The sequence below is a fragment of the Strongylocentrotus purpuratus genome, unplaced genomic scaffold, assembly GCF_000002235.5.
Source record: "Strongylocentrotus purpuratus isolate Spur 01 unplaced genomic scaffold, Spur_5.0 spur5_scaffold_6, whole genome shotgun sequence".
Taxonomy (NCBI): Eukaryota; Metazoa; Echinodermata; class Echinoidea; order Camarodonta; family Strongylocentrotidae; genus Strongylocentrotus; species Strongylocentrotus purpuratus.
In genome coordinates, this window is record NW_022145612.1 from 43,234,539 (window position 1) to 43,251,722 (window position 17,184).

A 17,184-nucleotide genomic window follows, 5' to 3' on the forward strand; every position below is an offset into this window, starting at 1 on the left:
CTATCGTTTTAGAAATCATGCAGAAAATAGGAATCCTAATAGTTATATTTTCATTTTGAATCATGGAACCGCTGGGATCGAAATTTCGCCGTGTATTTTCATTTTACAAGTTTAAACATGTACAGACTTATTAATATTGTTTTATGAGAATGTCCATCAATGATTGGGGTAACGACATCATGCCGTTAATAAGGCTTTATGGTTGTTCTTAACTTGAAAATTTTAAGCCGCCGAGTACAATTATGAAAAGAAATATTTTCATAATTGCATGAATGTTCCGTCTATTGTAAAGTGCATGTAATTGCTTTCCTATCTGACCATGATGACGAAAACGTGAAAATACAACCCCTATAACTTAATTATTCACCTGCACCCAACGGACTCATGTTTTATTGGACAGACATCATGAAGCGAGAGATTTATATACATGTAATAAACTGAACGCTTACATAGGGCAGCATGAGAGCCCACTCGTATTTGTATTTACATTCCTAGAATGTAAAATCGTTTCGGTCTAATATCTCGACCCAATTAAGCATTTCTTTATTGCTTCAGACAGCCGACATGATTAACAGGCACGCATGAATTTAAGCTTCCTTCCGCCGTTTGCCACGAGCGACGCGGATACGAAGGCGACACGTTAGATGACAACTGCGAAACACAAGCAGCGGCCAATTCTCATTAAAACGTCTTCATTAAGACAACCTTCATATTTCGTGGCGGGCAAGTCAATTTTCCATGTAAACAAGGGAATTAGCAACGGTTTGGGGAAGTATACACATTGCTTGTTTGACGGGCCGGCGGACACATGCGTGGCATTATAAAGTAAACATTGCATGTCTGGACGCGTGTCACGTACGTTTAAGACGAAAAAACAGAGAAAGACCTCAATTTGTTTTCTAATATCAGATTAGGGTTTGTTCTATGCGGCTTGCAAGATTGGCGTTTTGATAGTGCAAAAAGTGCAACAGAAGTTGGGAAAATATGAATCTGGTTCTTTTAAAATGATGTGTAGGATATTTTAGACCCTCTTCCTTCTTACAATGCATCACACATTCATTTGTTGCATGTCCAATGCTATATGTCGTATTTCTGACACTTTAAACATTTTACATTCCAGCTTGATTTACACAATAACAATGTCATATTTTGTTTATTCTTTCGATATTTAGGGATAATAGTTTCATATCTTCTGCTGATTATGTTTTTCACACGAATTTACTTTCACAAATTTAATTTCAAAGATAAATATGTCCCATTGTTCATGATCTAGTTCGATATGTCTTACAGTACCATCACCCAGAAGCTCGTCAAAGACATGACCTGGACTATTTACCCGAATTCAAATCCAATCATTGCAGACACTCACATTGTTAAAGCAGGATATATTATAAACGTTTGGAGCGTGTCTATGAACCCAACCTACCTTATAGAATCCGGTCACTGTGAAGATCTGCTGGTTATTCCCCCACACACTGGTACCCGACTCGACTGACCCCTGTAGAGGAGGCAGAGATGGAGAGAGAGAGGGAAGAAGATGGAGGGAGGGAGAGATAAAGGAGGGGAGAGATAAAGAAAGAGAGGAATGGGGGCGTTGGGAGAGAGAGGAGAAACAAGAGGCGGAAGAAAAAGAGAAATGAGAAAGAATTATTAGACAAATTAGCAAACTGACCCCTATTAAGTGGTGTTCGAATGGCTGTTGATTTAAACGGTATAGGTTTTAAGTTCTTGCCAAGCACTTTTCAAAATAGCCTTAAGATTCTCAGTCGTTTGGCTGAAAGAAAACTGGGGTGAGTGGGCACAAAGGTTGCGAAATACATGTAAACATCAATATAACGTGTTGCACTATGTGAATTCATGAAAAAAGGTCTTACAGGGTAAACTTTGAAATGTGCAAAAAAGAATAGGGAAAATATTTACAAATTAATCGATGAAATTTTAGACATTAGGGAATTAATCGTTAAAGCGAAACACAAGCAACAAGTAGTATATAGGAACATTAAATTCTAACATTAAAACAGCTCGGTAAATGGGTTTCTCATCCATACATCCATCCTTACATCCACCCATCCATCTTTTCATCCATTCATCCATCATATTCGCATTGCCTCTTCTTTTTGTTTCAATCAACATTATTCAAATAATCGTCTAATTCTAATCCGTCACTATCTTTTTATTTCTTGCCTATCCAATTTGTGACATAAAATACAATTTCCTTTATAATATCGGGTCTTTTAGCTTTCTCTCCTATCCACATCTCTTTTTTGCGTTTGTCTATACTCCTACATTATTTAATTTCATCATCGTCCTCCCTCTTTCACCTCATCTCTCTCAAAACATAATACTGTATACTTATGTTCCGGTATAATTTTCAACTTCTATATTATTCTCTTTCTCCTTCTCCTGCTTCATCAAATCATATTAATTTCATCACCTGAGGCATCACAAAATAAACGAGATTACATCAAGGAAGCACCCCCTCCCACCTCCCTAGGCGCCCATAAAAAAAATCAACCCTTCATCAGAACACAATATTCCTTTTCACTTTGTTGGCGCGTGGTTATTCCTCAAAATGAAGGGTGAGGCCAAAATAATTTCAAATGCTATTTCTTTGAAGTTTTGCATAACAATTATTATTCCAGAAAGACATTTTTTTTCTCCAAAGGATTATCAAGATAACCCCAGTCCCGATTACTTCGGCGATGTCGAGATATTTCTATTATAAAATTCATCCAAGTGAATTTCAATTTTAATAATTGTCAAAATTATGGACGAGTGTATGAATCTATTCGATTACTTAAGAGCTTATTTTTTATTTTCTCCTCTAAAAGTCAGACACAATATTGTGCGGGATTCTTCCTACGGGAAGTTTAATGGAGCTTTGATAATGCTTTGCTCCTTCCTTTTCCTAAATCGTAACCATGCTTGAAAACACCGCGCCTAAAGCGGAAGCATCTTTGAAAAGGAATCGCAATTTCGTTGCGCTTTTGAAGTTGAATGGCGTAGGACAGTCAACGTCTAAATAAGATCCTTTAAGAATGTATAGTATTTTCTTCTGCTTTCTTTACTTTTGTATCTTCTAGAAATCCTTGTAAGATCTAAAAGCCTGAAGCGCCCTTGTACTGCATCAACGACTTAAGCACAAGTGGGCTTGTAGCGGACCACTTTCTCCCCTTCAAACAAATGCAAACTTGACACAGAATCGCCGAAAAGGCCGCTTACGACATATTGTAAGGGCCAAAAGCCAGGAATAACCAAAATACGTTAAAAAATGTTATTAATCTAGTGCTTCTCATACGGTGGAAACGAAAGTCAAAAGATTCCGTTTATCGCGATGCCATAGCACAGCTCAAACACTATCGTTGCATGTATGTTAGATGAAGTTCTCTTAGAGAGCCCCCAAGAGAGTCATAATCCGTTTTAATCTGTGTTCCTGAAATATTATTGTTAGAACTCTAGAAGGTGCCTATATAGCACTTTAGAAGTCGATAATCTATACAATCTGTATGACGATCATATAGTTTGGTCTAATAATATATCTTTTCATTATATAGCATGTCATTACCATTATTGTTTTTATCAGCATTTCCTAATCATTCTTATATCTTATATGCATTACTATATCGGTATTTATTTGTTGTTTTTGTTGTTATTCTATTTATTGCCTTTATACTACTAAACTAGTTCATAAGATACTCCACAATGCTCGCTCTTCTTAAAGGCAAATACAAAAACAAGGCAAAACAAACAAGAGTCGGAAATACGTTTTCACGCGCTAAACATTGTGGGAAACCTGGCAGGCAACTTCAGAGAACTGTGTTATGAAAATAGATAAAAAGACGCAAGGCATAATTTCAGATGGGGTGAAAAGGAAAAGAGAAAGACATTTCGATATGATCTTGCCTGGGAGGAATACCAAGAACAAATAATCAGTTTCAAGCACAAGTGCTACTTTAACAGGCATTTGCGATATTACGTGCATGGTCACGTGACTCTTCCACCCCCTCGATCTATTTGATCAAAACCTCGGTAAGCATGACAAGCACTACGACAAGGACTTTGACTAATATCACCGACATCGAGAGACGAATACTGCCCAGGTATTTGAATACAAATGTGTGAAGGGCATTTGGGGTTGAGGTAGATGGTACGAGAGTGAGGTTTGTCTGTCGGTTGAATTTCATTATCATATGCACAATCTGATCAGTGAAGGATTAGTTGCACTGAGAATGCTCCACTCAAACAGGTACAACCAGAAAACCCCTTCCAGGCTACATACAGGCCTCCTTTATGTTCCGGTCCCTTGGCAATTTACAGGACATTATACACCAAACCAATCGTTTAATCATAGGTGCATGACCGACCGGTTTTGATCTCTCTGCTAGGCAGGATTAGGGGAATCATGTGTCTGTGAAGAAGCAGGATTAAAAAACGAACACGTTTGCAATAAGATTTTCGAGAAACCCACTTAGTAGGAAATTTCAATACCCGATTTTGCATCCCATAAACAATAACGTTCGGATTACGTCAAACCTTATTATGATGTTCGCACATCAGTAAGGGACAAGGCTATATTAAAATTGCTTTGGGTGGATTTTTTTTCTCGAGAGTCATCGTGATCGTGTTACGGATGAGATTCGATTTTTTTTGCTTTGTTGTAAGCCCGTTGTAAGTATCATTAAAGTGAAAATTTAGCAAGCTGTCGGTTGAAAAAACAATTCGGATCTCTTCAAAAATCTCTCTATATTATGACTTTGTTGAGACAATAACAGATTCAAGAGGCTGAAACCCTACTTTAGGTCTAATCCCTTATTGTGTCAAAGAAGGGCCACAGTGCGAATGTGCAGAAAAGGGAGTAATCCATGGGGGGGGGGGGGGGATTTAAAACAAATTTGTTGCCTTCACGTTGCTCCGAGTCTCGGCAGATTTACAATTGTGTTTATGAAAATAGATCTGGATGGCAAATTAGCTTCGTTATCGACGGCTGACATAGAATGGTTTCGACCAACGTAATCAGATCCATGAACCATTAATGACATTCCAGAAAACTTCCGCTGTTTTGATTGATTGTAATTCTCGTCTGTCTCTACTTGAATCTTCATACTAACAATAAATTGCAAGGTTGCGTTTCCAAACGCCAGATGTGGAATTCGAGGTATTTTTTTACCGTAACACAAGACGTTAAAACGAGAATCGGAGGTAAAGACATATTGCTAATGATGAGTAATAATTTACAACTGGATTGCCGTCTAGAGTGCTGAAAGTAGAAGGTATTTCGAATGGAATTCTATCTCGAAAAACAAACTGTATCTTTCATATTCTTAGGCAAAACTTTTAAGATGATTATTTATTACTTCGTGGTAAATGTTAAAATTTGGGTAAGCTCCCCCCCCCCCCGCAACCTGCCCTTTGTATAAGACCTTTTTTTTTTAGTTGAAAATAGCAGGGTATTTATCATCATGACACCTAATAATGAAGGTCCCTTGGCAAAATAATGTCTTAATTGCCTCGTGTTTTTTAGCTCTATTTTGTAACTCCTTTAACATCTTAATTGAAAGGATTTCGAGTAGATAGCTTTTGGCAAGTTGTTATTCTCTCAGAGGTGAACATAATCACACTTTAATTCGATACAGTTCGGACTTTTTTGTGTTCCCTCTTTTAACGTCTCTGTTCCGGAAAATGTCGTTGATGAAGCTGTTCACGATGATCATAACCCGACTGCACATTACTGTTTTAATTATAACATTCCGCGTTTATATAGCGCTTTATACATCGATGATGTCTCTAAGCGCTTAACGGATACACTGTTTTAGGTTTATATACAACTTTCTCCAAGATAAATACCTTCTTTTAACCATACCCTTCTCTCCATAAATACATAATTATCCATCCAAACGATCTGACTAGAATTACTCCAATGAAAGAGCAGGGGGTGGGGGGGGGGTTCTCTTCCTGAGTCAAAGTTTGTAAAGATAGCTCTGTAGTTCTACAAATTTCTTTTTCAATCATCGACAAATGTAATTCTAAATCCTGTGTTTGCATCGAGCAATTACTTTAAAGTGGGTCAATAATGTGAAGTAGTGGTTGATTAGGGTTAAGGGAAAGCAGCCTGTCTACTTAACTTCAGACTTTCACAAAAACCAAATTTAAAAAGAATTCAACGTTCACCAACCATACATGAAAGAGAGAGAAAGATGTGGGAGAGAGGGGGGTAGAAACAGAAAGAAAGAGAGAGAGAGAGAGAGAGAGAGAGAGAGAGAGAGAGAGAGGGTGGAGGGAGAGAGACAGAGAGAGAGAAAGAGAAAGAGAGAAAGAGGGAGAGAGAGATAATACCCTGACGCATTATGCAAACATGGCGGTTATCTCATCTCAATTAGGCCATCGACTTTTGGCGGCGTCCATTAATGATCAAATGTTCATAAATGCAATAATAATTGTGTAATTGCCCACTTCAAACAAGTCGACTCTATTGTTATGACTACTCTCTATCAATGACAGATCTGTCGGGTGGATAAGAGAGGAAATAATGAATAACGAGATAAAATCTCCCGCTAATTGGAGATACATTTTGATATCATTAAAAACAATTTTTTAATGTGATTGCATTGGACGCATAGGAATGTGTATGCACTGGTTATAAAATAACGAGCGCCCCTTTACGATGTTTTGACAGGACTTTTTACTTTTTGATATTTAAAAAATATTAAGTAAAGTTTTGAAAATAATAGTATAAAAAAGGGAAGTGCCGTATTGTTATAGAAAATTATTCCTCTGCAATATGATACAAAGAAAGGGGCATTGGGGAAAGAAAGAGATAGAGAGAGAGAGAGAGAGAGATGGGGAGAGAGATAGAGGTAGGGGATAGAGGGGGGGGGGGTGAGGGGTGGAAGGGATGGGGAAGGGTAAGAGAAAGGGAGAGGGGAGAGGGGGTGTTTGAAGAGACGGGAAAGGGTGGGAGAAAGGAGAGAGGAACTAAGGTGGAGGGGCGAGAGAAATAGAGAGAGAAAGATAGACGGAGAGAGAGAGAGAGAGAGAGAGAGTGAGGGGGGACAGGACAGGTAAAATTAGATGAAAATGGCAATACAAAGGCTTACTGACCCCCCCCCCCCCCCTCTCTGCATGATGCAGGCGAAATACAGGTTAAGCATGACAATTCATGATCGAAACGAGTGATGGATGCAACATATTCTATTTCTGCCTCTTCCAATCGCATCCCTCATCCTTATCACCCCTTCATCCCTATCCGCGATTCTTTTACGTAATCGTGCGTGGCGCCAAGAACAAGGGCCGGTCCCGCAGGAGCCATTAGAAATGGAATTCTATATTTACAGTCCACGGAGCTTGGACCAGAGGTTGAGAATGGAAGGGGATGCTTGATTTAAGATGATGACATCCCCTGGGACCCGGAACTCTTTTTTTATCTTTAGCCGCATAGTGAGAGGATGCCAACCACGTACCCTTAAAGATCTTACAGGGGTAACTTTCTCTATTTTTATGCAATGTACTACGCACAGGGCGTTGCTATAGCGGGCAATGGAAAATTTCTGTCTGTAAAGGCGGTATTCGTGCTCAACTGCACATTACATCGCCCCCTCCCCTATCTTGCCGGCAAATCTTGATATTCAAAAGGATTCAATTTGTTTGTAACTTTCTTGCATGTCGGATGTTTTGATATCATATTGCAGAACTTCGACATACTGGAATTCGACTGGAGGATACTTTCTGCTTGCTGTCCTAATTTCCCTTTTCTCGGCTTTTTCGCCTTTTCTCGGCTTTCGTCTGTTTGTCGGCAGGTCTTGATCCACATTCAAAAACTTAGTGCGAAGCCCAAGGCATAACATCAACCATATAGTCGATTTCAACAGTAAAGAAAACCATATCTAACTAAATTGAGAGTATTCATTAAATCACAGTACACATTTTGATAAAAACACTTGATTTTTATCTCCTCTATCGGCATGATCGTGGCGCCGACATGTTTAATACCATAACGTAAGATTTTTATTGGTTTACGAATCATTACAAAATTAACATCGCCCAGTGGTCACAAATAATTTAAAGTTGTGAAAATTCAGAGATGCTTTTTGTGTGGAGGGGTGGTTGTTTATTTCGACTTTGAAGCTGAAGTAGATTATTTCATTACGATTCTAAATGTAATTAATATCTGATTACTCCGATGGCATTTTTGTTCATTATCCACACACCCAGTTAGTCGTATCATTGGTTATAGTGTAATGTCTATGAGGATGATGCAAGTCTCCGTACGACGACTCCCCAATTACTCTCCCCACTATCTTAGATACAATTATTTGAGGTAAAATGGCGCCGCGCTTATTAATAAAATCCCCAATCTTCTTCAACATCGCAGATTTCGATTCATTACCTCTCTGGAGAGATAAAATTCAGTATGTGTTTGCAGACCATTTAGGACACAATTGGCCACTCGGGAGAGATTGACTCGTTATATTAGCAGTTGAAAGGCAGCTATGTCACATGACTGTTTTAGATTTATTACATTATAACGCTCCATCAGCCCTATTGACGGTGTGTATGAATCGGGAAGAAGTTCAATCACACGAGCATCGCCACAATTCTGTACGGGTCTTACCTCCATTAAGGGATTATTCTTTATCATTGGACCATGGCCCATTTAGAATGTTTGCATTAAAAACTAATTTGAAATGTAATTGCCATTATCTGTCATAAATATCCAATTTTAAAAAGCTATATTATTCCACATTTGCTAATGCGCTTAGTGTAAAAAGAAACTCATTAGTGATACATTAGTAAAGAACTGGGGTGAGTTACCTTTGGAAAATTCACAGCCCCCCCCCCCCCCCTTTAAAAAAATACATTGTTTTCTAAGTATGAGCTGGAAAGGGCAGACAAAGTCCATCAATTGCCCTTTTCATGCCCCTATAGGCAAGGCAATGTACACACCTCGGGGGAAAAAATCCAATAAAAGCTCGATAAAGAATTCAAAGATAGCAATTGGTGTGCCTCACATGTAATCACAATTTCATATGTCAACTCTACATTGAACTTCGTCGAAGATCAAAAGTAAATTCCAAAACAATCAGCTAAGCTACGATGTGATGTGATTTTATTATTTCCAGTCGTTTATTTCAATTTGAAAGTAGTTGGTTTCCTGTTAACCCTTCTGCCTTCTCCTTATATAACGCATTATGGTGTGGGTCATACACTTCTTCATTTTACTTCCTGTCATGCGCATTAACATCCAAGTCGGTAGATATACAAAGTGGCTATCACCAAGGTGAACCGAGCTAGTTTCTAGTGTACATAGCATGCCGGAGGTCAATTTAAGAGGGGTAAAGTTCGTCATTTCCTGGCGAAAGGCAATTCAGAAGAAGCCAGATATAAAGGGAAGGAAGATTCCCATGTGAAAATTCAGAATGGTTAGGCAACAAAAAAAGCTTATGTAGAGTTTTGGCAGGCTCCCTATCAAGATTTGAAGTCAGATTTCTTTGATTTCAGCTGATTTTTTTTTCAGCTGTTTTTTCCTCCTAAAATTTGCCTGTTAAACAAACGATTTATATCCCCTGAAAGCAAATTAAATGATGAACCTATAATTCTGAACTCCTGTCATAACGATTTTTCACATTTAAGCTCAATTTTTCTGAATAATACATTCTGAATACTGTCAAATGGCGGAAATACATGAAAAATAAATTCCCATGTCTCTAGTCGACACTAACAATGCATCATCGCATGCTTTACATATTACGTTTAATAATGTTGACGACACTCCGTCTCGATTAGAAGTGTGAACTACAAGTTTTCACTTCAATTTATCATGCTTTTTATTGGGGATTTTGCACGTCTAAACGAGACAAACCGGAAATAGCTGCATTCGGTTGTCCCACAGGAAAAATAGAAAAGCATAAATTTACGATGATAGATTCGCACTGGTGCCTGCAATAAAGGAAAGTGACACGAGCTAAGTAAAAAGCAGTTATGAAACGAAGCTGAGATGAAATGTGGCAAGTAGAACTGAAATGCTTTGAAGGGGGAGGGGGGCTGAGCAAAATGTGGGTAGTACATCAGCACATAGACGGCACGAAGGGGCCCTTCGTCATAATTATTAGGAAAGGGGACAGCTTTTAAGCTAAAATGGTAGAATGAGATTATAAACAAAAACTGTGTAATGGAGAGAGTCTACGCGTGACACATTTTTAAAGCTCTTATAATGTGTTAGTGGGTGGATGGATGTTCGGCTATTCAGCCGGGTTTAATGGTGCTATAATTGGCGCGTGGTCTTCCTCGGTGTTGGCGGATGCGATCGATATCAAGCTTTGCTTTCAAAATATTTGGCTAGCGAGAGGTAAATTCCTGAATCACCCTGCCTACCAGGAGTCCCTATACACGTACATATGACGGAATTCTCCCCAGCTCCCTCCTCTTCTCTCCATCTCGCCTCCCTCATCTTTCTATCTCCTCTCTCTCTTTCTCTTTTTTCTCTCCCTTTACCATCCCTCCTTCTATCCCAGAATTCCTCCCTTGAAATGGAGGTGAGGAAATTGGTGCTCCTGTCTGAGCAATAATAACAAAACGTTTATTTTCAATAGCACTCATTTTTATAAATAAAACAACACCACATGTGTCTCGATGGGCAATTTTGAAGAACGCTGTAGGGTGGGGGTGACCGGGGTGACACGCAATGAAGTGCATGAACAATGATCGACGCCAAAGCAAACTCTACGGTCCTCATGTAATGCTAAGTGTTAGTCAAGGCCATGCATTTGTGAAAGCATGTTCTCATTTATCTTTTATTTTTTATCTAGATTATCTAAAACCAAATTGATGATAAATTTCCTTTGAATATCCCTACAATATATCGAGGGATATAATAAACCAGCAGATTATGTTAAGAATGACAATAATAATTGTCCGTTTTCCCCTCAATTTTAACACAAAATACAAAATACTATAATCAGCGTTACAATGTATTTAACAATTTATTTGTAGTACCTCAATACCCCCCCCCCTCCCCTCCCTCCATATACCCTATAAACGAAACGCATTTTCGTTTATATATTTGCAAAAGTAAAAATATAACTACCCTAACGTATGCAATAGTAAAAACAATACCGCTGACCTTCACCAAACATCATTGTCACTCATTAATTTCTTATATGGTCCAGTTTACTGACCAAGTGTGGTTTATGGCATTCAATATCAAAATACAAATTTAATAATGTTGAAATTATGTAGTAGTCTTGTATTGCAACCTATTATTGGCGTCAGAGTGGGAGAAAAAAAAACCTCTCCCTTTTCTCGCCCCCTAATTCCCCGATCTATATGCAATTGTATTCGCGGAAATAAACGCTTGCTGAATATTTTTGGAGGGACACACGCACTAGACCAAATAATATGTCACACTTAGAGAGCCATGCATGCGTCCAATCTTTCCTGAGAAAGATTATGCTCAAGGTTACACCGCCATTGCTGCGTACAAGGAAGGTCTGAATGTACGAGGCTGTCAAAGCCGTGAACAGTTTTATATGAGGGGTGCGAAAATCATCCAATGACGATGGAAACGCCATTCATCTCAACAACAACAACAACAACAACAACAAGCGTCCACATGAAAGGGACATACTAATTTATTTGTCATGGTCGCAATGCGTTTAGGTTGGAAAGAAAGAAAGAGAGAGAGAGAGAGAGAGAGAGAGAGAAAGAGAGGGGGAGAAAGAGAGAGAGAGGCGAATAGAAAAAATAAAAACAGCTTACATTAACATATCATTCCCTAATGATTCGTGTGACCTCTTAGAAAGAGAGAGAGAGAGAGAGAAAAAAATGAGAAAGAGAGAGTGGGGTGTGATGACCACATTCAGAGCTTTTAAATAAATCTTTACAAGCAACAAAACAGTCAGTTATTTTAATTCATTTTGACTGTAAGCTACAAGTATTCCGAGTGCTTTAATTTGATTCACGTCCATTGATACACACCTTTTATTGAAATTGGTATATGTCTAGCTATTTAGTGGCGATTTGAAATATACTCCTGAACAGGAGCAGGACAGATTCGGAATAATCCCAAATAACTTCTTTTAGTACCGTGCAAAGAAGTGAAAGTCTGCCCTCTTACGAGCAATGAGGGTCAGACCAAGAAAGCGTTCGCGAAATTGTTTTTGAATGGAAAAAAGAGAAATAGAAAGAGGAAAAAAACATAGTATGAGGAATTTCAGGAATATAAGGACATATAAATGCATTGCCATTAATTTGTAAAAAATAAATCTTGATTTCAGCAACTTTCAACAAATAATGTAGGATGCTAGCTATGACCTATATCATATAATAAGCTAGTGTTGCATTGAGTCTTGCTGTTATGAAACAAACAAAACAAAACAAATGAATAAATACAATTTAATTAAAAAATACAATAAAAGACAGTTTTATCTTGAGGAGATGTGAACCTACTTTTATACATACCTATTCATAGCGGGAAAAAATTTATGAAATAGGACCTCTAATTTTATGGGTGCGGACGACTAAAGTCTTTACATAATTTATGTTTTCGTTAATAACATCGATTTTAAAGTAATATCTTGACAAAGGCACACTTCTTTCCGTAATAACCTCCAGGGAAATCTACGACACAAGCCTAAATGTCCATCGGGAGAGAGAGAAAGTGTAATGGTACTCGGGGAGGGAGGAGGAGGGGAGCTGAAGTAATAACACTTTCCTTGTTGACCACCGTGTGATAACGGTCCACTTCCTCTGCGTGTTAAACCCCCATTGGTGTGGTTTCTTGTCTTACTAAGGGGGCAATAAAGGAAAGACAAAGCCACTATGGCCCCTAAGGTCGTGATACTTCCTGCTATAGGGATCAATAAACCGGGTGGTATAGAGCTAAGGTCAGTCTCAAAGTAATGTTAGGTTTTCAGTCACTTTCTCCCATTTTTCTTGGCCGTTTCCCGATCAACCGCCATTAACCTAAAAACGCAAGGCTATATATATACAAGTCATGTAGGTGCTTCCTACCTTCCCAACACTTTAATCACCATGCACGACACGGCACGTTTCTTATGGATTGAAAATAAAAGCTCTGCATGGCCAGATTACTCTTTTTTTCGAGGGATAATTAACGACGGGCCATGGTGGCAAAATGTTGGCTAATGAGGTCGAGTGGTGAGGGTGAGGGTGGGATGGGGTGGGGGTAACTCTGTGTTATACGTGTGGTGATGACGGGTTCAAGGATGCAGAATGGATGTGACAATGTTCTAAGGGAGGAGGGTTGGTGTGGATAAGATTGGTGTGAATAGAATAGCGTGTGGACCGTTAGACATCTGCTTTATCCCTTAACACCTCTATTCTATTTACTTACATACATCACATTTCCATCTTTCGAAAGACGCTCTGAAATACATGGAATTTTTCGCCTCCCTCTTCTCTTTCTTCATATCTCCCCAACCTTCTCTGTCTCTCTTTCTTTCTTTCTTTCTCTCTCTCTCTCTCTCTCTCTCTCTCTCCTTCTCCCTTCTCTCTCTCTCTCTCTACCCTCCAATCTATCTTTCTCGACTTCTCTGCAGTTCTCTCTATCTCCATCTATTATCACGCTTTGTCTATTTACTCGTTGTATCTACACCACTTCCTCTCAAATATCTTCTTTTCAATACACGCTCATTTCATTCTATTTTCCTTCATTAAACCCAATACGAATATCAACTAAGTAACAATAAAGCTCATTATTTGTAGCTCGTGTATGTTATGATTATACATAACGGCTTTTTCTAGGGTGTTATTGTCATCACAGCTAAACAAAATCACCGTCATAATCATTTCATTATACTTATTTATCAAACGATGCATGAGAATGTTCATATTATTCACTCAATATCAAAAGATACTTCAAATTTTCTCGCTATTAACCAAACGGTCTTATTCAATTGCGGTTAATTTTTCAAGAGTGTGGTGGCTTCAGTGCTTCAATAACCCGATATTAAACTAAGACTGTAAATGAAATCAGCTCACTGAAATGCAAGAAGTTATTTTTCACAAACCATTCATGTCTCGTTTATCAAATTGTTTTTGGAAGAATGCTTTTCAAAGGCGGTGCGGAATTAAGCTCCGCATTGTTCTTTCCTTCTTATCATTTATGTTTTTGGCGGTGGAATAATGGCTTTTCACTTGCTTTAACACATTTGCGCCAATTCACCACACATCTAATTACACTTCTCACGGTTTATAACAAGAAAAAAAATATCGCTATATAGTAAATTAGGAATTTATGAACAAAAATACTGCATCACAATCAACTGAATCAAGCATTGAAGCAAAGGCACACCGAAATTCCTCTCTTGATTTTCACTAACTTATTTTAAAAGCAACTCTCCAGTTTTATCGGTGAAAATCGGACAATTTTTCCTCCTCTGACCGTTGCAATAAGAAATCACTTGATTATTATCTTCTTCTTTTTTCTAGGCACTTTGAACACTATATCAGGGGGATGTTTCACAAAACTTGTCATCAGTGACAAATGACAGTTTTTGTTATAAGCTACTGAAATCCTTGCTTCTGATTGGTTATAAGCAGATTTGTTACTGATTTTTGTCATTTGTCATTGAAAAGGCTTTGTGAAACGGGCCTCAGATGATCGGTAACACAAAACAATATGCATCTAGAAAGTATGTATTTCTACATCTGCCTCCGTCCTTCCTTCCGAAGACGTCAACGAGATCAAGGTGAAAATACTACCAACGAATTGGAAATGGACAAATCTTGTGGGCAAATGAAACGAAATGAAACTGTATGATGAGGTGATATTGCTTTCCCTTTTTGGTTGTTATGTCCTACTTATTTCTTTCATTAGTGAATCCTTTCTGATAAAAGGAAAAATATTTCTATGAGACGAAATCATTTTGTTTGTCATGCGGGCGCCGAAATACTCTAGTGATTACGAGAAGCGCGTGGATCTTGAAAACCCCCCTCTTTGATCAATCAAGAAAGCAGTGCCCAGAAAGAAATTCCATTTTCAGAGCGCGCACTGATTAAGTTTAAAGGAACTCGTTCCAATAACACATAACGAATACCGTTCGGACGATACGCTTTCAAGTTGATGAAAAGAATGTTTGATTTTGATTTTATCTGCTTTAATATCATTAATAAAAAAAAAATATTGAGAACATTAGAAAGGTTTCAGTAATGAAAGACCAAACAGGGCAGGGCAAGTTTAATTTGAAAGAAGGAAATATTGCTAATCGCGTAAGCGTATAGAGTATTCCTAAAAGGCATCTCTAAAAAACTCTGAAAGATGATAGAGAAAGAGACAAAGAGAGAAAGATAGAGAGAGAAAGACGAACATACAGAGAGACAGAATGAGAGAGGGAGAAAGAGAAAGAGGACAGAGGGAGGAAAAAGGAGTATATAGAGAAGAAGAAGAAGAAGAAGAAGAAGAAGAAGAAGAAAAAAAGTAGAAGAGAGAGAGAGAGAGAGATCTTCTTCTTGTTTTCGTTCATCAAACATTGATAATAAAAGTCATGAACTTGGAGAAGTTTTATTCTTAATCGAGAGAACATACATGACTGTATATGATTCAGCCATGGGTTACGTAGAGGGGCAGTGATACTAGACATAATCTAAGTTTACTGAATAATTCAAGAAAATAAGTCCTTTTGCTATAAAGGTCAAACATGCTAAGATAGCTATCTCCGATCATATCCCGTAACATGCTATATAGTCCCAAGTCTCTCAAGAAGTGACCAAGGCTAGTATGATGGACGGCTCGAAACTGTTAATACTTGTCGCTCCATGCTTGACAAGATGAATAGGTGTTGGGTAATCCGCTTTATGTACGATCAACTGGTAGGGTGGGAAGGTTAGAAGATTAAAGCCGAGATCAGTCAGACGAACCTCATGCAATATTCATGGCTTAAAGTGATTGGCGATTCCAGTGCTTTTTATCTCCCATGGACGGCGTTAGAACCCCGAGTAGACTATGCATTGTTATTTCACAGCCAATTTTATTGGAAGTACTGGCGTCCTTTTATAGTTGAGCAAATTGAAAAATTAATATTTAACAAAGATATTACTGATTCAAAATAAGATGACTGCACTTATGGTTGTGCTCATGGAAGGCCAAGGAAGTTTTTAAATTCTAATAGTAGTCCACCTAGCTCATCTAACGACGACGAAAAATACGATTGGCTGTACCAATAAACTTATTATAACTGTACTACTGCTAGTGGTATTCTATTCTTACAACATCCTTGAAACGAGATCATTCTTTCGATCACGTGTTGTAGACGAATCTGCATTGCAAATATCCTCCTTGAAAAAAGTTCTTGATGATAATTATGGTTATAAAACAATCCGTAATAACATGATTCATATCCCCTAAAGAGATACATGAACGTTCCTACACATTGCATGCTAACTGCCAAGGTCTAAGTTTCAGAGCAGGAAACATTGAAGAGAGGCGGCAGAGAACGGGAGAAAAAAAGAGAGCCACCCAATTAATCATTTTAAAGGTACTATGTCCCTTTTGCAGCCAACCTCAAATTCTGTAGAACTTTGCAGGAATTATGAATTTGTCATGTATGTCCTATCTGTGAAATTTAAACGTTAGCAGTGTCCTCATATTCAAATTATGCAAGGAAACCCGTTTACTTGCTAGACTTCACTGTCAGACACTATTGAGTGACTGACTGGCTTTTTTTCTTCTTTGGTAATAACATGCATGAAAAGAGTTGTAAAGGGTACATGAGCATTTTTCTACATCAATAACCCACTTCTTGTGATGGCCAAGATTAAACTGATTGAATCTTTGCGCAGCACAAAACGTATGACTATTCGGTACAATTGTCTGAAAATCAAGACTATTACTTTTGGGCTCTATAGCCCTAAAGTAGATTTGACAACTACTAGTCGTTATTTTCCCACTTGAAGACATTTTCAAGCCCCACCTTTTTTAGGGAAGTTCTAAATTAGTCTTATCTTTCAAATGCAGTTGGAATTTAACTTTTTCATTTTTTTGGCTTGCAAATGGGACATAGTACCTTTAAGGGAAGAAAATGGAGCAGCTTTAAATGGAAGGTTTAAAAGCTTGAAAAGTCAAAACAAAAGTCTACACCCCATTTCATCCTATTAAAGAATGTTCCGTGCATGGTGTTTCTATGAGCGAATGAAAGCGAAACTCATGAAAATATTTATTTTTCTATTCAT

At 38.1% G+C, this 17,184-nt stretch overlaps 1 protein-coding gene across 1 annotated transcript in view; it reads right to left on the reverse strand.

Annotated features, from left to right (window-relative positions):
- Positions 1–17,184, reverse strand: part of LOC576434 (atrial natriuretic peptide receptor 1) — a 107,552-nt gene that overhangs the window by 35,732 nt on the left and 54,636 nt on the right. Inside the window, exon 7 of the mRNA XM_030972422.1 lies at positions 1,427–1,498. Within this exon, the coding sequence (XP_030828282.1) occupies positions 1,427–1,498 (72 nt within the window). The remainder of the gene's footprint in view (positions 1–1,426; positions 1,499–17,184) is intronic.